Source organism: Anas acuta, chromosome 19 (genome assembly GCF_963932015.1).
Source record: "Anas acuta chromosome 19, bAnaAcu1.1, whole genome shotgun sequence".
NCBI classification, from domain to species: Eukaryota; Metazoa; Chordata; class Aves; order Anseriformes; family Anatidae; genus Anas; species Anas acuta.
In genome coordinates, this window is record NC_088997.1 from 4,598,609 (window position 1) to 4,624,264 (window position 25,656).

Genomic DNA, 25,656 nt, shown 5'->3' on the forward strand with positions numbered 1-25,656 from the left:
GTGTGTGTACATGGGGGGGGGGGGGGTGTCCTCTCCCCCCCTCAGAACATTCTGGAAGGCTGCAGGGAGGAGGGAGGTCGGGGAAAGGGGGGTGGATGGGGGGGGGGGGAGGCGCCCTCAGGGACACCGCGCGCGGCCCGGCACAAGTTTGTCCCTCGGCGGCCGCCGTTCTCACCGCCCCCCCACTCCCCTCAAGGCCCCGCTTCCTGCTTCCGGTGCCGGGGCTATAAAAGCCGCTTCCGCCCGGCCGCGCGACCCGCTGCGGGGCCCCGGCCGTGTGTGCGGAGCCCCCCGACCCGCGCCATGAACGCCCGCGGTGAGGGGCGGGGGGAGCCGTTACCGGGGCAACGGGGATGGGAGGGGGGAGGGGGGGTGGTTACCGGGGCAACGGGGCTGGGGGGGTTGTGGGGGGGGGCGTTATCGGGGTAACGGGGTGAGGGGGGGGGATCTGGGAGGGAGGGGGAGCGGTTGCCATAGCAACGGGGAGGTGAGGGGGGGCTGAGGGGGTGGGTTCCGGGGTAACGGGTCCTGAAGGGGGGGGCTGGGAGGAGAGGGGGGGTGAGGGGGAGTCCCGGGGGGGGGGGGAAGGGTCACTAAAGGGGGTCCTGGTGAGGGGGGGGCCTTGGAGGGTGTCCCGGTGAGTGGGGGGGGGCCCTGGAGGGGGTCACGGTGAGGGAGGGGGGGCCCCGATGAGGAGGGGGGGCCCTAAAGAGGGTCCCGGTGAAGGGGGGGGGGCCTTTAAGGGGGTCCCGGTGAAGGGGGGGGCCCTGAAGGGAGTCCCAGTGGGGAGGGGGGGGCCTTGAAGGGGGTCCCGGTGAAGAGGGGGGCTCTGAAGAGGATTCTGGTAAGGGGGGGCCCTGGAGGGGGTCCCGGTGAGGGGGGAGGGTCCTGAAGGGGGTCCCAGTGAAGGACAGGCCCCAGGGGGGGTCCTTTGGGTCCCGGCCCCCCCCGGCTGACGGCCGCTCCCCGTCCCTCAGGGCTGAGCCCAGAGAAGGCCGCTGCCTTCAGCCGCCGGCTGCGGGCCGAGCCCCGTTTCCTGCTGGCCCAGAATGTGGCGACGTGCAGCGATCCGCTGGAGGTGTGCCTGCAGCGCCAGGTGGTGCAGGACACCGTGCAGGTCTTCCAGCACGCCCTGCCCGCCGAGGGCAAGCCTGTCACCAACCAGAAGAACTCCGGTAAGAGTTGTTGGGGGGGATCGGGGCTTGTGGGAGGTGTTCCCGGGGGTTGTAGAGCAAGGGGGGGGGTCTTCAGGGTCTTCAGGCTTGTGCCTGCTGGGGATGGCTTGTAGTGGTTTGACACAAGGCAGTTAACTTGTAGCAGTACAGTAGAAGGGTTTTCAGCCTTACCTGGCTTCTGTTGCCACTGTGTTCTGCTAACATCTGTTCAAAAGTCTTCTGAGAGCTGAAACTGAATCCTCACAGCATCCTTGAGTTGGTAACTGTCTTCACACCTCCAGTATTTGCCTTCTGTAAAGGATAAGAATGAAGCAGTTGAGACCTACCTGTGTGCTTCAAGGTTCCTGAGCTGTCATTATTCAGTATTTTACAGTGCCAGCCAGGACGGTGGGCCAAAGGTTTCGGAAGGGATGTTATCATGAATCTGGTGTTTGGAGACCTTGTGTGGATTTGAGTACAAGCATTCTGGTTTAATTCTTGTTCCTTTGATCTCAGGGAGATGTTGGATCTTCTCCTGCCTCAATGCAATGCGTCTTCCCTTCATGAAAAAGTACAACATTGAAGAGTTTGAATTCAGCCAGTCGTACCTCTTTTTCTGGGATAAGGTACGGTAGGACAGCTCACAGACTGCTAGCACTGCGTCTGCAACTGGTCTTAGCATTGGGATGGAATTTCTTCTAGGTTGGACTGTCTTAAATGGAAAACATGCGTGATAGGAAACACCAGAAGTTCCTTAAATGTATGTTTTAAATTAAGATAGCACAAAATGGGACTTCCAGATTGCAAAGGAAGCTGTGAAGATATTAACGGTCTGGAAAAGTAAAAAACACTCGAGAGAGACTTTGAGTATTCCCAAAGGTATTTGCAGGAGGCCCAGCAGGAAACATAACTGTAATTTTCTGTTGAGAGGTCTTTCAGTAGTGCTTGTGATCTGCTGATCTGGGAGCTGTGTCTTTGCTTTCTTCCCTAAGGGAAATTGAGAAAATCGAGTGCTGGTTTGGGCCAGGCTTCGTTACATAACTTCTCTTTCACATTTCCTGTTTTTTCCACCCTCAAGCTCTGTACTCACTCACTTGTAAATACTTGGTCTGTAACAAGAATAAGCTTATAGGAATACTGTGGGGAAAATGAGAGTGTTAGTGGATGTGCAGGCTTCCAAAGAAAGGACTATATGGGAGTGTATTCATGCATACATCACACTTAGACATTTATCCTGTCTGTTCCTTCCAGGTCGAACGCTGTTACTACTATTTAAATGCCTTTGTGGAAACAGCTCAGAAAAAGGAGCCTGTAGAAGGAAGACTGGTACAGTTCCTGCTCTCTAACCCCACAAACGATGGTGGACAGTGGGATATGTTGGTTAACATTATAGGTAAGGGAATTGGTTGCTGGAAGCACTTCCTAAATTGTACACTGGTTTGGGAGATAAGGAGTGAAAACACAATTTTGGATTGGTTCTGCAGTGTTTAAAACTAGGATCACCTAGGTCAAATAGTAGCTGGCACCACAGAAGACCTCAAACAGAGGTTTGAGTTTACTTTTCACTCTTACCTTTCAAAAACTGGTTTGAAACGTCTGTGATACAACAAAATCTGCAGTGAAGTGGTTGTGTAGTTACCTTAAAACACGTGTGTTGTCATTCTTAGTTACCTGGCTGTATTTCTCGTTCTCTCAAAACACATTCTTTTTAGCATCAAGTCTGCACGCAGGCAGCTGTCAGTTTGCACTCAGTAAGAAACAGAATTGATGATCTGAACAAATGATAAAGCTGAAACGATGATAATCTTGCTTAGGGCAAATAATTAACTGCCTTTTGCTTTCCTTAACTTTTGCCATCATTAAAGCAATGCTCTGCTAAATATTCAACCAAGAAAAACTTCAGACACCTGCTTTAGATGCATGTACTCACTTTGGATTGCTTTGCCTAAACTGCCCTGTGACCACGGTTTGAGCTGAGCTGTGATAATGTTGTTAGCCATGCCAAAACTACGTGGCTATCCATACGGACTGAGCAGGTTTATGCATTGTGAGGAGTAATAACATAGCTCCAAATGTAAAGTTCATTTGGTCTTTTACTTTTCTGTGCCTGAAAGTTCAGTACTGTAGTCTCTCGGAGCATTCTGCTAATGTTTAATGGAAAACATTGCAGATTACAATGAGGTCTGAAGAGTTGTGTAAGCTCTTCTGGACTTTGTTATTGATTTCCAGCTTTGCTTTCTTTAAGTTTCTAACATACCACATCAAAAAGCAGCTAACATGTTTCCTAATAACACTTCCTTTCAGGTAATAATCACCTTCATGTTACTAACGTAGGAAAAAAGGATATGAACTTTCACAGGCATGGGTTTTCTTGTCCCATCTCCTTAATACTCAGATAGGAAAAGGAAAAACTAGCAGCATAGCCTGGTGATTGATCTTTAAGATTACTGTAAGCTCTCAGAGTAAGAAGAATCAGAGTGAGACCTGGAAGCTTGCTAAAAACAGCGCTGTTAGCCATTTCCTTTTTTAATCAATGATCTTTTTCACGTTATCTTTTAAATATTATGCTTAAATCTTTTCTGGGATCTTCATTTTTGCGTATTGCTGCTGATAGAAGCTCAGAAAATCAGCAGAAGTAATTAGATAACCCAGATCGTCTGTTTACTAAACGTGTTTCAGTCCCCTGTTATTTCAGTTATAATTTGACATGTTGCCTTTGTTTATATCCATATTTACAATTCAGTGTACCTGGTAAAGAAGAAACCTTGTTAGACCAGGGTGTGTCTACAAGGCAGAAGTAGAAGGGCTTTCAGAGTTGCAGCCTGAAGAAAGCTGATACAAAGATCAGTCAGAGGGAAATTATGTGGAATGTGGCAGTGCTGGTCTTACAAAGATCCAGTTTAGGTAGGATCGTCCTTAGCAATAATTAAGGGGATGTTTAGTGTTTGAATTAGACTAGCATTTGCTTTCATTTGTATGGTGAAACATTGCGACACCTTGTAAAGCCACAAGCTAATAATGCAAGTTTAGAATCACAAAAGGAACTTGTTTATTTGAAGCCTGGAGGTTACTTTTTTCCCCATTCAGTCATTACAAGTACTCACAAATGTTTAAACAAACCAGAGAAAACTTCTGGATGCTGCTGTTATATCCAGAGCTTGCATGGTGTGATCCTTAGTACCATGGTGTAGGAAATAACTGAGCTGTTGTTGATGTTTTATAAATGTTCAGGAGGAAAGGAAACTGGGAAGTTAGTCACTTAACCTTAGACCAAATACGTGGGATTATTCATAAGAGGCCCAGTCTTTCTGGAAGACATTTCTGGAAGCTAATTTTCAAGTAAGCTTTCTTCCTGTTAAAAAAGATCTTAAAAACAAACAAACAAACCACTAGTTTAGAGCCTTTTAAAGTGTCAGATGAAATGATACGAGGCCACTCAGGGATTCCACCTCTTGGGACCTGCATGGAATGCAGATCGGAGGTCAGGATGCTGTCAAGGGAAGACGTAAACTTTGAGTACTCGTAACCTTTAAACGAGACTTTTCTCTTATAAAGTCTGCACAGAACACTATGTAGTTTTTATGTGTGCATGAGCAGAAACACTAGTTCTGTTGTGGCGAAAAGACAGTTGTTAACATATACCTGTATTGCTTTCTTCTAGAAAAGTATGGTGTGGTTCCCAAGAAATACTTCCCAGAGTCTCATACTACAGAGGCTACTAGAAGGATGAATGAAATCTTGAATCATAAGGTAAAATTGGTTTAGATCTTGCAATTAAAGAAGGAGAGGGGATGGAAATGACCCTGCTCCAGGTATTCCAGCATTTTTTTGAGTGAAGTACCAATTGCATCTCAGCAAATTTTTTTTTGTTTGAAAGACAGCTTAAAATCATAGCAAGGGAATGAGATCAATCTTGAAATATGGAGCAGGAAACTGCGTTCATGGAAGATAGCCATTGGCAGGCCTCAGTAGCTTGAAAATGCACCATAGTTTTAGTAGCAATTGCTCCCAATCCTCAAACATCTGAAAAGTTGATTCTTGATTTGCGGCTGATTAAGTATATTTCTGGAGAGCTAGCACTTGGCACGTAGGTGATTCTCCTGCCCCCTCAGTGTTCACCTACCAGTATGCCTGTGTGTCTTAATATTGCTGCCAAATCTGGTGTTAAAGATCAAAAATACATATTTTAGAAACACTAAGTCTTAAAAGTCAGCTTGCAGTATGGAGGTGTGCAGCTGTATCTGAAGGAAGGTGTAAACTTGTGCTCTGAACTACAAAAGTGAATTTATCTGGGAAGATGCTAGTGTAGGCTGTTAGATTAAAAAGGCAATTTATTTTTTTTTTACAGCAGGCTTTGATTTTTTTCCAGTTCATATGGTCTGTGCTCAGAGAAGATTGCCCTTTGAAGTACATATAAAAAATGTAAAATGTGTTGAAATGAGCTTAGACATTACAGTGGTGTTAATGTTATTCTTGTCTTGAACATTGCAAGCCAGCTGGTCTTGAGGGAGCCCCACTCACTGCTGCTCAGCCTTATGGATGGTGACAGTAATGGGAGGCATGTACTCTTCCTGCTGCAATTCTGCATGCAGTGGGGAAATGCTCCATTATTTTTATCAACCAAGAGATCAATTATGCATTAGAATTGCAAAATAAATTTTATAGTATGGAGATACTATATGTGCGTGAGTCACAGAGGTGGTAATGCGTATGGATGTTGCAGCTTGAGTTATATTAGGGAACAGAGAAACCAAGCCTTAAGAAAAGCTAATGGCTGTAAGCTTCAAATCAGGAGTTGGAAAACGGCAATTGAGTCGCAAGTATTTGCGGTTTTTTGCTGATCTTTTACTTTTAAACAATTAGCTTGATTTTAAAGAATCGCTATCTGACAAGGCTTTCTGAAATGGATTTTCTCTTCATTTTGAAAACGTGTTAGAAAGAGTAAAATGGGTGCCTGTAACAACCAGATAAGTCCTGAAGACTGATGAGGCAGCACCTTTCATAATCTTAAAATGGCTTTCTCCTTAAACAGATGAGAGAGTACTGTTTGCGGCTGAGAAACATGGTGGCGAGTGGAACAATTAAGGAAGAACTTTGTGCTGCAATGGACACTATGATAGAAGAGGTAAATGTGGTGCTAGTATTTTTGGAATGGGAAACTAGAATGAAAGTTTTTATGCTCACTCCTGTTTGTGGTGGTTTTACTTGAGTGGGCAGCTGAGCTCCATCACAACCGCTCTCTCACTCCCCCCCTCTCCTCAAAGAGAAAGGGGGAGAAAATACAACACAGAGAGCTCAAGATTTGAGATGAGAACGGTTTAATTAAAGGGAAAGGCAATGGGGGTAAAAAGAAACAATAAGGCCACACGGAAGTGCAGAGAGAAGGGAAAAAAAATATTCTCTACTTCCCATCAACGAGCGATGTTTGGCCATGTCCTGGGAAGCAGGGCCTGAAAATGTATAGTGGTTGTTCAGGAAGCACAGCCCCCTCCCTCATGAGAGCCCTCCTTTTTATTGCTGAGTGTGACATCAGGTGTTATGGAATATTCCTTTGGTTGGGTTAGGTCAGCTGCCCCGGCAATGTCCCCTCCCCATCACTTGCCCACCCCCAGCCTGCTGGCTCTTGGGGGCTTGAAAGGAGTCCTGATGCTGTGCCAGCACTGTGCAGCAACAGACACAACACTGGAGTGATACCAGTGCTGTTACAGCTATGAGTGCACTTCCAAACAAATATTCCAGAACTTAACTGAGATCTATGCATTTCTGTTTAAAAAAAAAAAAAAAGAAAAAAGGGGGGGAATAGGGGGGCAGCATGGAGATCAACATAGTGACCTATCGAGCTTTTTTCAACTCGCCTCTTTCCTAGCGTTTATAACTGCATTTTGATGGTTTTGAGTGTAGATTCCTACAGCATGAGTGTTGTTGCAGAAATTCCCCACAAGAGAGCAGGAAAGAACAACAAAAGTCAGTGCTCTGCATTGTGGGAAAGATGTAAGCTGAAGGCCAGGCTGAATCCAGCTGTGATTTGATACTGGGGAGCAGCAGAGGAATGAACCACAGCATCTGGTTTTGGCTGTGTGAATTAACTCAAATCCATCAGTAAGTCTGTGGAAGTGGTGTTTGTGTAGCGGCTGGCCTTCCATCTGTTCACTGAACATGGCAGTGGCACTTGTTCTTATTCTACGGTTCTTGTAATTGAGGTTTAAATAGCAAAAGTTAGCTTTAAAAGCTCAGGAGGGTGTGCTGGTTTGAATTTTTTTAGCCAGGTGCATACATGTAAAGTTTTTTTCACTTGTTTCTCAAGCATAATGCAAAGCGACCCAATGGTTTTAATGTCTGTCCTTCGATGTCTCAAGAAATCAAGTATCTTCATGTCTTTTTTTTTTTTTTTGCAACCAAATAAACATTGAGATTAGGCAGAACCTACTTGGGACATTTCTGCAAAGATTTAAGCAGTTTCATTAATATACAAGTATTGATTAATGTGTTCACTTGAAGACCTGTAGCTTTTATCTAATTAAAAAGGCAATTTGTAGATGTTCCTTGGGTTATGTTATTGAGACTAAAATATATTATGAAATGCATACCCAAAGATCAATAATAGTTCTGCTTTTTGAGCCTGCCCTTCAGTATGTTGCAAATCAGCAGCTAGTCCAAAAGTGAGTAATGTAACTTCTGTCCAAAGTGTGTGTTCAAAAGCCCTTGGAGAATTTTACAGCAAGCTATCAAGCTTCCCAGGGCTGGCAATGTTCTTTTTTTGAGGGCGATGACATAGAGTTCACTGTAGAATGTCACTTTATTTGTTTAGAGCCTCTTGCCCTTTGATAAAGGGTCCTGGAACTATCATTAGAGGCTCATTAAACTAGTTGTATTTTTTTTTCTGAAAAAGGTTATGCTTAGTTCTCTGTGGTTAACAGAGCACTTCCTCTTGCAGTAGTAAGAGTGTTTTGCAACTTAAGTGGTTTTACTTAAAATAAACGCTGTATCTGGAATGTGCACTGCACCTGTGTCTTTTAGGAACACTTAGTTTGATACGTAAGACGACTTCTATTTCATGTTGTTACATGTAAGTGGCTGTTAATCTCTTTTCATAAGTGGCAAAACAATTTGCCTTTGTTCTGTGAAGTTTTATTTGCATATCAAGTCTTAGCTCACTTATGCTGGGAGGCGGTGCTCTAGCTAAAACAGGGCAGCTGCACTGGAACGTGGGATTAAATATTCACTCCAGAACTGTTTAAACATTCTCCTTATCAAACTAGAGCACAACAGGTCAGAAGTTGAAATCAGTGCAGTGCATGTGATTGACTTTCTTCCTTCACCGTTTTCCTTTGTAGGCTCTTATCGGGAGCGTCCTTTTCCTCTCCTTGCTCGTTTTGTTTTTTAGCACAATCCACTACATCTTTGCCTTATCTTGGTTCCAGTCGTTGCCAGAGTGATACTAGTCACCTTTTAGTTTAAATGCCTCTCCTATGGGCATTAGTGGAGGAAGCTTTTTTGATAATAAGGGTTGGCCTATGAAGGGTGTGGTGGAAAAAACAATCAAGGGAGGTCATTCGCCGTTAACTGCCTCTGTTAACTTGGGACTTCTGTCTCCATCACTTTCCTTCCTCTGGCTGGAGCTTGCTTGCTTGTTTCTTTCCTTTCAGGCATTTTTCTTGCTTGGCTTTCATAACCCCAAGCGGTGAGAGCTGAGGTTATCTGAGGCAATGTGGGTGTATCCACAGCAAATGCTACCTTTTGTGCAGGGTGCAACATAAATATTTAGAGTAGTTTAGGGATTTAAATTTGCTCCTTAACATATTTATTGGTAAATAAAGGTGAGTTCCTCCGGTAAAAACATAAGCCCACACCTTAGTTTCAACCTGTAATTAATCTATTCATTTGTTTTCATTAAGCTGCTTGGAGCAGCAACACCTTTATTTGCATCTTGTACACAGCCAAATAGCGAATGTTACTTAGCATGAGCAGTGCACGCATTTTGCCATGAGCACAAACAGCTTAAAACACAGAAACCCCATAGATGTCTCCAAACATTTTTCTCTACTCATCTTCAGAACACAATGAAAAAGGGCGGAAAACCTATTAAGAATTGGGGTTATTCTTAGTGTGTGAAACTGCACACAACTCCTAATTTACAAGCACTTAATGAGCCAGCCCATAAGTGCTGTTAAAGCCTGAGTTGTTGTTTTTGAGTTTAAAGAAAGTAAATCCCCGTTCTATGTTTTTTTTTTTGTTTGTTTTAAAAAAAAAGTGTGTGTGGTTATGGAGGCTGTCTAGCTTTGTTAATTAACAACTATTTCCTGTGGTACCTTGGGATCTTATAAATCAGCTCAGCTGGCTCCATAAAGAGCAAGTCAGCCCTGGAAATGTATTGTCTCCATTGTCTCCACTCCTGTGAAAGCTGGTGAGAGTGACATGAAGGCTGACAGCCTAGGATAGCGGGCACAAACCATAGGCATTGGATCCTAGTGCAGAAGGTGCAGTTTAGATTTGATTCCCCCTTCTCTTATTTTAAAACTGTCGGTTCTTTGCAAGGAAGTATTGTACTGAAGATATGGACAGGCAGAGCTGAAGTAAAGTAGTTTCAGCTGGAGTAAATCAGTTTAAAACTTGTTTCAATGATTGAATTCTTTCTGTCCCCATATATGCTGTGACAGATCCTGCTAAATATCCCTAAAGACAGTCATCTGGTTACTGCCTACAAGATAGCACGTTTTATAAGCCCTGTGAGAAAATACAGTATAGATTAAGTACTCTTTTATAGTCTGATTTATAGGGAGGTTGACTTAATCTTCAATTTCTTGTGGTAAAGAGACTCAATAGAAAGCTGTCATCTGCAGAGGATGTCAGTCATGGGATGTGGATCTTCAGTTAAATTACATAATCTGCCATCTTAACCCTAAATGGAGGCATTGTTAAATGTATTAAAACAGATGAGAAGATTATTCTAGGATTTCGGAGAGAGGCAAAGGCCCATCGCTGAAATCCAAATCATCATTACAGGGAAAAAGGGATTAGTATGGGAAACACTGGGAAAAATCTGTGTTTCACATAGAACGTGTGTTGGAAGATCTCATTTGTCTCTCTGTGTGGGGCAAATCACCTACTAAAACAGGTAATGCTGACTGTTAAAGCTTTTTATAATCAGATTGGCAATATTCCTCCTGTGCTGGAAGATTTTCTTGATATAGAAGATTCAGAATTATTGAAAATATTGGAACAAGACTGGGCAGTGTATTGGCTTTTCCTTTTTGGCTGCTGCATTCCTAGAATAGCCTGGGATTCAGATGTTCAAGCTTCTGCTGGTTTCCTGTGGCATTTCAGACAGATTCTTCACTGTTGCAACATTTTTGCTACAAAACTGTAAATGTGTGTACATTGATTCACATGCTTCCAAGGTGAACGTTAAGATTGCATTTCTCTGGTTGATTTTCATGTGGAGAACTAAATCAATGGCATTTTTGTGGTAGGAGGGGCAGACCTGCGTGTTTTGGCAAGTTCACAGCTGTTTGCTTCTCTGGCCAGGTGTTCCGAATAGTGAGTACTTGCCTGGGCAACCCTCCGGAGACCTTCTGCTGGGAGTTCCGGGATAAGGAGAAGAACTACCACAAGTACGGTCCTGTGACACCAGTGGAATTCTACAACGAGCACGTGAAGCCGTACTTCAACATGGAGGACAAGGTTGGGGATGCAGAGAGGCAGTGGCTTCCAAAGACCTTCTTGCTTTTAAGCCTCCCCCAGCTTATTTTCCCCTGTTGCAAGTGTCCTGTCCACACCTGTAACTGCACTGTGTGGGATGGGTACAAGTCAGGTGGCCCTGTGTTTATGTCCCAATTTCCTGTTTGTGCTGTGCTCTTCAATTAGTCGTGGCCTTGCATTGCACTTCAGTGATTTTTAATAATATGCAATGATCAAATCAGTCATAAAAGCTGTGAGACAGCCATTAGAGGAAAGGAATAACATGTAAAACTTCTGTGCTACAATTGGAAGTGTACTGGTAAAACTAAAAAAATGAAACCAGTACTTCAGCCAAGCTGCTTCTCTGCTATGGGACAGACAGCTAGATTGGACAAAAGCAATTGTCTGAAATCCACCCAGATTTCAGTTGCACCTTAATTTATGATGTCTTGTTCGTTGGCAGATTTGTCTAGTGAATGATCCTCGACCTCAGAACCCATACAACAAGCTGTACACAGTGGAGTACCTGGGCAACATGGTAGGAGGGAGGAAAACACTCTATAACAACCAGCCTATTGATGTCTTGAAAAAACTGGCTGCAGCATCTATTAAGGATGGCGAGGTTTGTTTGGCTTCTTTTCATGGATGATATGGTGTAACTCTTGTAACATAAAACTCATTGGGATATGGCCTAGACATGACTTCCTTCTATTTGTAGGCTGTGTGGTTTGGCTGTGATGTTGCAAAGCACTTCTATGGCAAGCTGGGAATCAACGACATGAATATGTAAGTAAAAAAATTAAAACAGATTGCCACTTTGAATACTTAGGACACAAAGCAAGCTTTGGCTGCTTAAACTAATTTGTACATACACTTATGTAAACAAAAGCATTTGAGCAACAGAAATACTTTTTCACTTCTTAGCTAAAATCTTAATCACTTGTAGCAAATCTTTAAAGGACTGTTACATATCTGTACCCATTTGATTGTCTAGTATCTGGTGAGAGAAACTCCTAAAGAGATGGGTCTTCTGCTTTTATTTACACTGTAATTGCAGAACTTGTAGGCCTGTGCCCTGGTTCCTAATACAGGGAAGTCTACTGATTCTCTGGTTTGTTAGTGAGAATCCTCCCTGTATCCTTTTTTGATACAGTGTATGTGGCTTTTTAACAGATTCAATCATGAGCTGGTGTTTGGCGTCTCTGTCAAGAACATGAACAAGGCAGAACGACTGATCTTTGGAGAATCAATGATGACCCATGCCATGGTCCTGACAGCTGTCTCGGAGAAGGTAGGGTCTCTGTCCTGAAACTGTGATGTTTGAACAGATGTATTTGAATATTCTGGCAGCCTGTCTATATGTTCTGTGCTCATTCACAGTGTATAAGCTGTTCTAGAGCTCAGCATGTGTGCTACAACACCTAGGTTGTCTGTACTTACTGTTATTTGCCTTGTGTTCAGAACTAAATACTTAACCAGTACAAAAATTTAAGACAAGTAAAGGTTTTATTTCCTTCTGCCCACAAACTTTTTGGAGGTGGGGAAAGGAAGTTAGATTTTCTGGTGTCCCAGAAATAGAAGCTATCTTAACTGGTTCTAAATGCAGATTCTGATGCACCTTGCTAAGCAAGGAATGAAGTACAACAGCAAGCATTTAACACCAAATCCCACTGCATGAGTTAGTCTGATTTACCTTTTTACAGCATGATGCTTATGTTAAAATAGCTAGTAGGAGGCACTTGGCAGCAATCTTGACCTTTTGCAACCTTGTGCAGTTGGGGAAAATGGTGTCCCAAGCAGCTTTATGGCAGACAGCAGGCTGAGGTGAATCCACAGCTAAACCTGCTCCTGGCAGTGCAACAAAGCACAGATGAAGTAAAAAGAACCATGCGAATATTTACACTGTAGGGTTATTTGCAGTTTTGATCTTTCCCGTTATTTCCAGAAGTTGTCATTATTGGAGTTTCTCTGAAGTGGTCTCTTCCTGTCCAACATGACCTTGGCTTGAGAAATAACAGCTTGCATTTAACTTAAGTTTGCTTCAGCTCCAGTGTTTAAGGACTTCAGAGACTGCTGAGTCATAGGAATTTAAGTTGCTTTGTACAATTCAATATAAAATTTTCTACTGTTCTGTGTTTTGAGCTCTTAACACTTGCATTTTATGTACTAGATTGTGTTTTCATTGCTTTTCAGTTATGATATATTTCTAGTGTTCAAAACCTATTTATCTACTTGTGGCTGAAGGATGTGTGTTTGTACATCCTCAGTTGTGGGCAGCACTTCCTTGGAGGCTATAGTTCACGGTCTATATTTCAAACTTTGTACTTTTGCATGCATAAAAGTATAGTTGCATAAAATATCAGATATGACCTGATTTTCTTAGATATGTATCTAGAATGAAAAGATTTTTTAAGAAATTACTGTTCTTTGTTTGAAGGATAGTAATCTACTTTTATTTTGTTTCTACCTTGTTTGAACATGCTGTCTAATATTAAACCTGAGATTAATCTAAAGGAGCTTTGATAAATGGTTGTAAAAATGCAATACCTTGGATTTACTACTTTATAAAAAGGCTTTGAAGATTTAAAAAAATAAGTACTAAATTTTACAAGGTAAAAAATTACAGATTAAATGCACTATTTGGTTAAATGTAATATATGTAAACAAGTTTATACCAGTTTCTGTCCGATAGCATCAAGAGTTGATTTGTGGTTTGTCTAGTAGCTCTTGAGCATCTAATTTTAAGGACATTCTTATATTTTTAAAGTGAGAATAGAAGCGATACAATAGCATTCACTCAAATATTAAGAGTGGATTTGTAGGATGTTTTCCAGGCTCTTGTTTCCTTGGTTCCTCAAGGGACACAGTTTTTTTTTGTTTTTTTTTTGAGAATCTTTTGAAACTACCAACAGCTTGCTTTGTGGCATAGCAAGCCTATGAATGTGCTTCCAGTGCTTTTATGTACTTGATAGATTTAACTTGTTCTTAATAATATTGTTCCAAAGCAAGCTACAGTTGCTTTATTGCCTGTGTGCCTTTTCTGATTCCTAGATCAAGCAAGTGATGCGTTTATTTCAGAAGGCTCACAGGGCACTGATAGGTGATAGGGAAGGCTCCTTAAATTCTTTCAGCTAAGTCCAAACTTGAATTTAGGTCAGTTTGTTCTCTTTAAATATTTATTGCAGGTTGTCATCTTGATCACACTTACTCATACTTCATGTAAAGAGATAGACATGTAGTTAAGAAAATGATTTCTCCAACCATTAGCAAGAAACCATTGTCTGAAACTCAGTGTCTGTAGCCTTTAGAGTGGAGCTCTAGTTTGCTTGTGCTGGATTTAGATTTGGAAGGGTTGGCTGCTATGAACACTCAGTCCTTCACCACTAATAGCCATCTTCTTGCTTTGTCACAGGATGGGCAAGAAGACTGCTTTGAAAAATGGCGAGTGGAAAACTCCTGGGGTGAAGATCGTGGGAATAAAGGTAAAATAATTTATAATCACAGGTTATCAAAGGTCAGCCAGCTTATTAGTATAAAGCTGCTCGTTTGTCTAAGCAGTGTATGCCAGTTTGCACTTGATCACAAGAAAATTGCCAGGTATTATCACTGTGAAAAGAAAAGCAGTTTGTAGCAGTTTGCCAATGGTGGTAGGGAGAGAGCAGAACCTTTTCTCATCATCCTTTGCTACAGAACACATCTGAGAAGTCTGATAGTGTTGCTTTGAAAGCATTGAGGTACTTCTATTCTGAAATACTAAGAATTCTAGTAGGCATGTGAAACAATCTTTTAAAAAGGGGACAGCAAGTAAGAAATGATTGGCAGTAACAAATAAGATGGGATCACTTTAAAGAAACGCCTCATTGTGCACTGTATAGAAATGCTTTCCCCTTCTAGTATGAAAGGGAGAATAAAGTCTTCACTGCAGTACTTGTAAATGCACTAAAGTTTTTTGGATAATATTCCAAAGTCACGTGAAACTTGAGCGTTTTAGATTTTAAAGCACTGCTTATCAATCACTGCAAGCTTTTACTTTTAATTTCCTTTTACCAAATCAGTATGGCCTGTTCCAGATGGTGATGTGAACAGTTGCAATGTGACTGTTCTACCTCTAACATCTGTCTACAAGAAAATACTTCTGGTAGCCTTTCTACAGCCATGTAAAAACATGACCTGTGGCGTCCTTGCAGTGTTCCTCTCTGGCATGACAAGCACTAGCAACCAAAAAATCCACAGTTAACGTGCAGTTAGCTCATGGCAGGTTTCTGCATGAACTTGCTTTCCTGTTGATGACTGTCTTGGCCTGCCCTACTGTACCTTTACAAAGGATTTTTAAGCTCTGCAGGGCTGTAGCGGGGGAGATGAGCCAGCCTGGCATGGCACGTGGACAGGCATTGTGGGCAGAACAGTGAGTCACAGCGAGCAGTGGGTTAGGAGATAGCTTCTAGTCTCTTTCCTGCTCAGCAGGGGCACAACTGGAGCAATGCTGCTCTGCCTGGTCAAGTTGGGCAGCTCTGATCCTGCCTGGCCCTAGGTGAGTGGGGCCAGCAGTTTGAGAGTCTGCTTCTGCTGAGGTCTGCAGTCTGTCAGCTCATCCTAAACGAGCGCAGCAGGACTTCTGTGACTTTTTTCTCATGAGAGAAGCTGGATGTGCATGTAGTTGTGGCGTGGTGACCTCTCTGATGAGCATGCCAAGCCAGGCTTTGGTTTGTCCAAGGGCATAATACAACAGTCACTGCTGACCGCATATTTCTCTTGCAGATTAATCCCAAATGTTGTGGATTTTCTTTTGGGAATAGACTATTTTGGGAAAACTTTGTTTTAGGATGTGGTCTACTTATACAGTTTTGATATCTTATATGTGAGTAGTGAACTAAAATGGTATTCTTGGAACAGTGTCTTAATTTGTTGTGGCCCCTTGGTCTGGTGTAGTCTATATAGAGAATAAAATATAGAAATGCTTGGTTAGTTGTGCTTTTATTGTCGAACACTTCATTTTGAGATGCTCTGGATACTTGAATTGCAGTGGTAGACTGCTAGTGGTAATGTTAGAAGAACACTTCCACAGAGGAAGTGTCGTACTCAGCTTGCTTTACGACTGCTCAGCATGGATTTTTAGTACTCAAAACTTTCTGAAGTTAATAGGTGTCTGTCCACATTTCTGGTTTGCTTGTCATATATGTTCCTTAGTCAAGTTCAGAGCTGTTTTTTATTAGAGCTGGATAAAAACTGGGCTTAATTTCAGGATATTGGCTATTGTTCCCAAACTGCAATGTAGTATCATGGAAACATTCATGTTGGAAAAGGCCTCCAAGATCATCTGGTCCAATCCAGTACTGACAAGTCCACCAGTAAACCATGCTACTAAATCTTACATCTATGTGTTTCTTGAAGACCTCCAGGGATGGCGACTCAACTGCTTCCCTGGGCAGTCTGTTCCAATGCCACACAACCCTTTCAGTAAAGGAATTTCTAATTCCCAACTTAAACCTCCCTCTCTTCCAGTAGATAGATCGGACTAGAAACTGTACCTGATGAGATGTGATTGAACAGCTGCAGTTCTGTGCCAGTATTGCTGGGCTGGAGGAGCATCAGTGAATGTTCTGGAGGAGCTGCATAGGCTGTGATCTACAGCACCTACAAATGAAACAAGTGCAGTGTCTCAGACTTTGAGCTGTAAATAACACTAATCCATATACCTGGTTGTCCTTGAGCTTTACTTTGAATTTGTTTGCCAGCCTTGTGAACCTGAGCTGCTACTTGGTTTGCAGCAACAATTTGTCCGCATTAGACATTGTCTTTTTTTCCAATTACGGATTTACTTTTCAAGAATAAGTTCAATAATTCCTTGAGGGAAGCTAGTTGCTCCTTCCAAACATAACTGGACTCTAGAGCGACTTGAATACACCCTGTCCACACCTTCTGTGCGTGTGTTGCATTCACACCAGCTGTGTGAACTTCCTGGGTGAGTCACTGTCACTTATCTGTTTTGTTTGTCCCCCCCACTGGTGGAGACCACTGTCTCTGGAAAGTCTCACTCACTGTCTATATTTTGTTTTGGTTAGGGAGTTGTCTTGAAAAGTGCCTTGGCAGAAAACCTTATCAGAACTAAGAAGCCTGACTTCTAGTTCAGACTGCTTTTTTCAGAGAGATGAATCCCTTAATAATTTTAAGTATGGCTCAACAACTTACTGTTTAGCTAAAAGTAATTAGACATATCCTTGGGATTTCATTCTGAAACACCAGAAGAGGTGACAGGGTTCTTTCCTTCCACCTCCTGCCCTGCTTTTTCCCTCTCTTCAATGTCCAGTACTAGCTGGTGTGGGAGGATGAGCATTTGTTGTACTCGGTCCTGAGTTTCTTGCTATACCATTGAGTCAATCTGGCAGTGAATTTTATCTTATGTTATCTGCTTTGTTAAGAAGGTGTCGCGTTAAAGGGGTGTAGCTGATTAACCGTTACGGGCCCGGTTGGATTCAGAGTACTGAACCAGTCGGACATTCACCAAAACTGCGGGTCCGTTCGGACATTCACCAAAAACGTATTAACCACCTGGGGGTCCGTTCAGACATTCACCAACAATGCATTAACCGTCTGGGGGTCTGGTTAGATTCAGAACACTGAACTACCACGGATAACCACCCTCACCCTAGTTGCATTAATGAGAGCTATCACAATGCAATCAAGTATGGTTTATTACAGCAACAGATAATCAGGTTCTTTTGGATTGCCGGTGATAGTGACTATCTGCAAAAGCAAGCTAGTATGCATGAAATACACAGGTGTTACAGGGGTTCTAGGTGTGGGTTCTAGGTGTGGGTTCTAGGTGTGGGTTCTAGGTGTGGGTTCTAGGTGTGGGTTCTAGGTGTGGGTTCTAGGTGTGGGTTCTAGGTGTGGGTTCTAGGTGTGGGTTCTAGGTGTGGGTTCTAGGTGTGGGTTCTAGGTGTGGGTTCTAGGTGTGGGTTCTAGGTGTGGGTTCTAGGTGTGGGTTCTAGGTGTGGGTTCTAGGTGTGGGTTCTAGGTGTGGGTTCTAGGTGTGGGTTCTAGGTGTGGGTTCTAGGTGTGGGTTCTAGGTGTGGGTTCTAGGTGTGGGTTCTAGGTGTGGGTTCTAGGTGTGGGTTCTAGGTGTGGGTTCTAGGAATAAACGCGTTAAAAGGATCAAAGACTCTATAGAGATTTATAAGCAAATGTTCAGATCTCACCCAAAGGCGTCCCAATGGGGGGGGAAGAGAGGCTCAGCCCGTCGACTGATCCCAGGAGTCAGGAGGTCCTAAGGATGTTGTATGTCCTCGGGATGGTATCTCCCCTGACGATGGTATCTTCCCTAACATCCCCTCTCTCTTGGGCCAATTTATATTATTTTCTATCTTTTAGGTGGAGCTTGAGTGGCTCTAGTCAAGCATATCTTAGCTATGATTGGTGTAAAGTTTTCCCGTCTCCGTTTAAAGTAATAGGCTCCGAGAAATTCAGGGCGCATGCTCAGTGAGGGGTGGTCGCACCTTGGAGGCGGGTAGCTTTTGGGATGGAGGTGTGTTTTGGTATTATAATGATATTATAATGAGCAAAAAGTACACTAGGGTACAGCATTTGTCAAAACATGACAGGTCTTTGGCTTAGGGTGGCAAAAAGTGCAGCTTTGTGCACAAGAACAATCGAGGCCCCACCTGATCACAGAGCCTAGCCGTGGTGTCTCCACTCCACTCTATGCTCCGTGGTGTTCCTTAGAGCTAGCACACCAAGTTTCCCCAGCGCGATAGCATCTAAGGTTGGGAGCCTAGGGAATGCTCAGATAATGCAGTTATGCCCTACCCTGAAAGCCTCTTCAATGCTGTACCTTTTCCTTAAAAGTGTGAATGTTAGTTTTATTTTCCTAGTTACTTCAGGCATTTACACCACAGAAGGTGGGAAGCTGTGTTGGGCTAAGTCCAGTGCAGAGAACCAGTGTCCACATCAGTAAAGAAAAGGCCAAGAATGATGTTACACTTGGCGCATCCCGGTTGAGGCCCTGTTGGGTGTGGGGGATATGGGCAAGCCCCAACTCTGTTACTGGATTATTGGACAGGATAATTGAGTACAGCCCGCAGGACACCAGAGACTAGCTAGGCTTTGTCATTAAAAACATAGCACAAAACAAAAACACTTGGTAGGAAATGAGTGTTTCATATGGAGTCCCTTGTGTTTTGCTGTGAGCACAGTCTGAGGTGCCAGAGGATCCCTGCTTCCCCGGCCTTGCATGGCACAGGACTGGAACGAGTGACTCTTGGTTTGGGTATTTGGGAGGAAGTTACTTATATGCTCAGACTCAGCAGTGTGGGCAGAGCTGAATTCTTGTGGTAGTGCTTGTCCTGGAGAAAGGGAAGCCCTGGGAACTGCCTCGCGTTGCCTTCTGCTAAATACTTTGTAATTACATGCATCTCTGCTGTAAGAGTTTCTTGGAATCCAATCTGGTTTTCCTTAAGGAACGAACACAGCTGCTGACAAACATTGCTTGTTTTTTTTTTTTTTTGAGGTAAAAAAGTCACTTCCTAGTAAAATATTTCCTTTCTGTGTTTTACTGGCACTTTGTCAGCTATACAGCCAAGTTTAATTGTACTGCTTACTCTTTTGTTCTGAAGACACAGGACGGTATTCCTGAAGTTTGAACCCAGCTTATCCCATCAGATATCTATACTAAAAACAAGCAGGAGGTCTTCAAAGAGGAACACTAAATCACGTTATCACAGCCACTTGATAGGGGTCCCTTTGTTTGTTTTGGCATGGAAGTGCTAGCTGGAGATGTACGACAAGAAAAGTCATCTTTTGAGTTCATCTTCTGACTTTTTGTCTCTTCGTTGCACACTTCTGCATTAAGACATTTTAAAGATTTAACTTTACACTCAGTCGTATTTATATACGAATATTATCCCATGAGTGCATTATGAGAGGCTCTAACTTGTGCTGCCCGAGGAGGAGTTAAGGCACGAGCACAAAGTGTCTTGTATGAGGTCTGTGAGGAACTTTGCAAGGGCTTTATTTTCAGGTTCCCAAATGCTAGGTTAGGTAATAATTCTCAGACCATACATCCTCAGCTGACCTCTCCCTACCCAGCAGCTTGCTACTTTCAGAACGCCGCATTTTAAGTTTTCCTTTGGGTAAGTTAGAAACGTGGACCAGCTTCATGCGCAGAGGAGCGTACTCCGAGTCAGGTGTTCTGTTAAAGCAAGGTGCTGCTGCCTACGAAGTCTGTCTCCTTGTAATGAAGAAATTGATAATGGCTTTCATTGTGACACCGAGCACAGGCCTTCTCAGAGAGCGACCTTACTTATTTGCATGTTCTGAAGTTCTGCTCGCCGTTTTCTTCTTGTTCAGACACTGCGATACTAATCAGCACTGTCAAGCTTTGAGATACAGGATGTCAGAAGCAGAGTTCATTATCCTCTCAGGGTGCAATTACTTGTTGGCTCTTGGGAGTGAGAGGTTTTTGTGTGTCCCAAGAACTCATATCCTGAAGAGAGAATAATCAAGGCAGCTCCCTTTTGGCAATGTTTCCAAAATGGCTTCTAGCTCGGATTACAATTGATAGGGTTTTTAATTTATGGGAATTATCTGATCTCTTGCTTTAGAAACAAGATGGTGTAGATAGATGCATTTATTGTCCATATTGGACATTTTCTTGTTTCATTTGATTGTGATGATACTGTATAAGGACACGAGGAACTTTATTACATAAAGCCTTCTCATCTCTTCTAAATGCTTTCTTTCTCCCTGCCGCTGTGTTTTCAGTTCACTTTGAATAGTTTGTTTCTAGTGGTAGCTTTCTGTAAAAACCTGTGATACTCAAAACATGGCTTTTTCCCCAGTTCAAATGCTGTTCACTGAAATTCTTGATAAGAATTACATTGAGGAAGATAACTTAGTTCAGCCAAACTGATTTAGATGCCTTTGAAATTGAGGGGAGCAGATAGTTGCCTTCTTTTGCTGCAGGAATTGAAACAGCAAAGTTTGGTTTAAGCAAGAAGTGGCTTGGATATCCATCTGGACAATTCCCCTTTTCTTACCAAAATCCTGAAAACTTTTTAAGCCAGAGAACCAGGTAGTTTTATGTTCTGTTTTTAAGGCATTCTAATTTATTAAAGTATTCCTAATGCCTATTTTAACAGATAAGTCAAACTGACAGTTATTCTTGAGCTTGTTTTTCCTAGTGAGTTTCTTGGTTTTTCAGTGCACATGAAATGCATCTACTTAGCCTACATGTTAATTTGTTTTTTGTTTTTTTTTTTACATAAGTCCTGAGAGAGACAGAAGTATGACTAGCCCCTGTTTGTAATGGATTATTAATGTGTGCAACTTGTGACTGCTTCACTGTCTCAGTAATGGTTCTCTGTTGTAATGAATCTTTTCATCTCCAGGTTACCTGATCATGATGGACGACTGGTTTTCTGAGTACGTGTACGAAGTTGTGGTGGACAAGAAGCATGTACCAGAAGACATCTTGGCAGTGATGGAGCAGGAGCCGATTGTTTTGCCAGCCTGGGACCCTATGGGGGCTTTAGCCAAGTGAACTACAGAAAATTTGCCTCCTAATGGTCAACCAGAAGTAGATGCAATAGAGAATCCGAGTGGTTGGAAGCCATAGCCAAATGATAATGTGACCAAGCACTCAGCATGGTCCATGTTCTTGAAATGTAAGTTAAGGATCTTTGGGAAATAGCGCTTTACTGATTTGTCTGAATTAAAGCTCTCAGACAGGCTACTTTGCAAAACTAAAAAGGGAAAAGGAAAAAACTCACTATGAAATATATTACAAGTGCTGTCAATGGCAGTTTGATTTTATCTTAAATCTTAAATAAAAAAAATCAGAATAGTAACTCAGTAGAATTGTTTTGACCAGTGTTTTCCCTAGACAAGATGGCCATAAAAGGCTATTCTTTAGAGTTAACAGCTAGGTGTTAGAACAAATACATCAAGATACTTATAAATTAACCATTTGTGGTCTGTCATATACCGTAAGAATGCCCAAAATATTTTATACATTCACATTTCTAATTTTTCTGCCAAGGGAAGAAGTTTTGAAGGGTACATACAATAGACACTGCTGAACCTTAGAAACGGTTTACCTAATTTACCCTTAGGAAGCTTTCTCTTTCAGCAGCATTGGGGGGGGGGAAATAACTTTGTTTCCAGTTTCATTTGTCTTTATTCTTCCATTATTGAGATGGGACTGGATAACCTCTATCAAGGCCCAGTGCTATGTCTGTGTGTACAGGAGCGCTATTTTTCAGTTATATTAGCAAGAACAACCATAAATGTTCACAGGTGGAGTTAGTGTCATGCTCAACAGAAAAAAAATAAATTGCTGCATTTTATTTGGATGTTTTCAAAAACAAGATGGTGCTATGAAGCTTTTGAATAAACACTTTCTTAAGTGACTGGTACAGCTCTGGTTTCTTTTTTGAGCCTCATAGAACTATTGAATGTGAAAGATCAGTGACCTACAAACAGACCTAAGCGAGCCAGAATGTGAACAGGAAAACATGTTGCTTTATATTCCTAGTAGTCACAGATGCTTATCTCACTGAACAAATAAAAAATAAACACCATCTCACATGCTACAGACACTTGAATAGTTTGGTGATGAGCACAGTGCTAATACTGCGATTTAAATTGTGACAACACGGTGGGTTGTCTTTATGTACCCTGATAATTGTCCTGTTTTGTCCTGAGTTTAGTAATAAGCAACTGAAAGGGTAAGTGAGGATATAGAACCACACCGCCAGCTACCATGGGTGGTAGATAAATATTGCTTAAGTCAAATGCAAGCAAACATGTTTGTTATGGCTGTGGTACTCTACAACTTAGTTTGACTCCTTCCATTTGGGCTACAGATGTAGACAGTTCCATGATTATGGAAGCAAATTGTACATTTGTGTATCTAGTGTAAGATACATATGTATGTACATGTATACACATACACTAAATGCCAAGCTAAAGGATGCCTGCATGTTGCTTGCTAAACTAAATACAGATGAGGGTTTAGCTAGGAGTCACCCAAGCTTATTAAACTTGCTGCAGTTAACACTCCTCAAATTGGGTGGGAGTGCTGGCTAGATGCAAAACAATTTGGTGTGGAACAGCAGCAGGGCAGTGTGTTATTCTGCCTGAATGATGCTGTTTAAGAATCTGTCCTCCACAGTATTTCCAGCAAAGGTAACAAAGCTGTTCTGGAGATGAAGACTCAGAATGTATTTTGGGAGTGCAGTGATGCTATAATTTGGTTTCCCTTCTAGAGTGGGAAGAGTGGAGGTTCTGGAAATGTGAGTGGTAAAAGGCTGGAAGAACCATGGTCAGAAAAGGGGAGATGTCACATTCTTTGAATTCATACATAGATAGGGAATTGTTTGTTACCACTGCTCATGATAAATGGATTAAAAAGTCATGGGTTTCAACTACAAGGGTCAATGAAATTAGGAAAAGCTTTCTAGTGATTAGAAAGAAAGAAAAAAATGGATTGCCTGAGGATGTGATGCCTCCCTCTATTGTTAAAGATCTTCAGTGGAGGGTTAGAGAAAAACATTTCAGAAATGACATTGATAGAGCTGATCCTTCCTTTTGGCACAGGGATGGGCAGGATGATCCTTTGAGGTCCCTTCTGCCCTTGTGGGTATGTGATGCACAATTTCTATCTCATGCTTGCACCAAGGCAAATAAACAGCCCTGTACTTGATGCAGAACCCTGGTGGCTCTGAAACAAAGCCAAATCTCTGGGGAAGCTGTATTATGCACAATATTTTCATTATGACTAATGCATGTGTTTTTTGGTGCTTTTTTCAGTCAAAAGGTCAGTATTTTAGTTTTTCAAAATCTTTCTGCTTGTGACATTACGCTAGTTCTATTCCCTCTACACTTTCTACCAGAGGACTATAGCAGCCAAGGACAATTAACTTTTTCTCTGGAGTTTAACTGGCTAACATTTTTGTTGCCTGGGGCAGCTCTGATGATTGAATTTGATAAATCAAGAACTGTTTCCAAGCCAGTTTTTGTTAATTTCAGAGTTTAAAAGTAGTGTCCGGTGTTGTGCTTATCTCTGGAGTACTTGCCCAGATATTTCCCAGTACAGCTTTAACAACAGTATATTTTTTTCCTTTCCTTTAAATAAGCACAGAAAATCCACGTGGCTAAAACACAGAATAGGAAACGAAGCCAAACTGGCAGAAGCAGTTTTGCGTTTATGCCCAGCAATTTTATACATTCTTTAGGAATGTGGAAAAAGAGGGGAAATACGTTTGTCAAAGTGAAAGCTGTGTTTCTGCTGCAAGAACTCCAAGGGCAGTTGAACAAACAGTTCCAAGGTTCACGATAATGACTATCTGTAATTTAAGGCTGGCACAACATCAGGTAGGATACTCTCTGTTTTGCTGCCTAGGTGATGATAATCCACAAAAACCAGTCCTGTGGCTTTCAAATCACTAGCTGCAGGTTCTTGCTATGCAGCTGTCTTTGTTATCCATAAGGCATGCTCGTATCTTACTAGCAAGTAAACTTGTTTGTAAATTGTAGTTTGAAACAAATAAAATCAGTATGTGTAAAGTGATGTTCCATTAACAGCTCCTGTTGATATCATCTAGTTTAAGGCAGAAAAGTTTCTGAAAACGCCCTGGGTTTCACCTAGATTTGTAGTATTCTCGTGGGTATGGCTGCAAAGAATTAAAAACATCTAGAGTCTTCTAAGAGATGTTCTAAAGCAGAAGAAATTCTTCTTGCACAATAAAAGATAACCAAAATGACAAAGTAATTAGCTGTATCTGCCTCCTTTACTCCTTAGTTTTCACTTATTTCTGTGTTAGAGCCCAGGTCTAATGAACTGTGGGTACTGCTAGCTAGCTGGTACAACATCTTATTCGTATTAAGTGTTAAAAAATCCAGAATGAAAGTTCCTTGCAGTGTGTTTGCACCTCCGTAACTTTCCTGGTGTAAAAGATGATGAAGAAATTGCACTTCAGTTGTTGACTCAGAGAAGATGCAATGGTTTACCGGATCACGCCACCCTTTTGTGCTGGCTAGGCTCTGGTCCTCAGGAAACGCTCCAGAAAAGATCAAAAATTAAACTCTCTTCAACGCACGGAGTGGAAATCATTTGGGAATAAGCCCAGCTTGCTACAGGTGTAGTCTCTTGGCAAAGACAGCTCTATGCCTTACGAGCTCCAAACCCAGGTCACAAAAGTAAATAAATAAATAAAACTGATAAAAAGGTTATTAGGTTAGAATAAAAAAAAAGAAAAACAATCATTCATGTCTGTGTTTCTGTGGTGTTTGTTTAGTTTGAATCTTTTGCATGCTCTTAAGAAGACCTTTGGATTTTTGAGGAACCAGCCAACTCAGAGTTTCCTTTTCCAGTTTCTGTCAATAAAGCCATGGAGCTTTCATGTGACAACGCAAAGTTACTCAGACAGTTGGAAAATATTGACAGATAATGTTATCCAAGTCCTCTTCCTCAGTTTCAGTCAGAAGTCAGAAAATTATGCGTACAGCTAAGGAAAGGAAGAGGCAAGAGGTGAGGTGACACCCAGGAGCAGTTTGTAGGTTCTCAGAATCGCATTCTTCCATCAATGCTCTGGTGGAAACAACAAAACATCTCCAGATCCGTGTACCTGCCAGCTGTACATCCCAGCACGGTCAGCTTAGAGAACAGCAGGGAAGGACAATCAGGATTTCTTCTTTTATCCCAAAGCCAATCTTAATAGCTTCTACGTGTAATCTGATTCCTAACTAAGCAAAAGGGAGCAACAAATAAGTATTTTAGGATTTGTTTATGTTATTCTCAAGATTGCTCCTATCCTCCTATTGGCAG

General features: G+C 42.1%; 1 protein-coding gene across 1 annotated transcript; it reads left to right on the top strand.

Moving 5' to 3' along the window:
* Nucleotides 1-164: 164 nt before the first annotated feature.
* BLMH (bleomycin hydrolase) lies at nucleotides 165-22,237 on the top strand. Its single transcript, XM_068656338.1, has 12 exons — nucleotides 165-316; nucleotides 978-1,175; nucleotides 1,671-1,780; nucleotides 2,406-2,547; nucleotides 4,816-4,904; nucleotides 6,187-6,279; nucleotides 10,680-10,835; nucleotides 11,296-11,454; nucleotides 11,551-11,618; nucleotides 12,006-12,123; nucleotides 14,245-14,314; nucleotides 21,218-22,237. The coding sequence occupies exons 1-12, from the start codon at nucleotides 304-306 to the stop codon at nucleotides 21,367-21,369; spliced, it is 1,368 nt and encodes a 455-aa protein (XP_068512439.1). The 5' UTR covers nucleotides 165-303; the 3' UTR covers nucleotides 21,370-22,237.
* Nucleotides 22,238-25,656: the final 3,419 nt, after the last annotated feature.

Bases quoted from the DNA above. Each gene is read 5' to 3' on its own strand.
- BLMH (XM_068656338.1), top strand. The intron at 4,905-6,186 runs GTAAAATTGGTT...CTCCTTAAACAG, and splicing joins ATGAAATCTTGAATCATAAG to ATGAGAGAGTACTGTTTGCG. The intron at 11,455-11,550 runs GTTTGTTTGGCT...TTCTATTTGTAG, and splicing joins CATCTATTAAGGATGGCGAG to GCTGTGTGGTTTGGCTGTGA.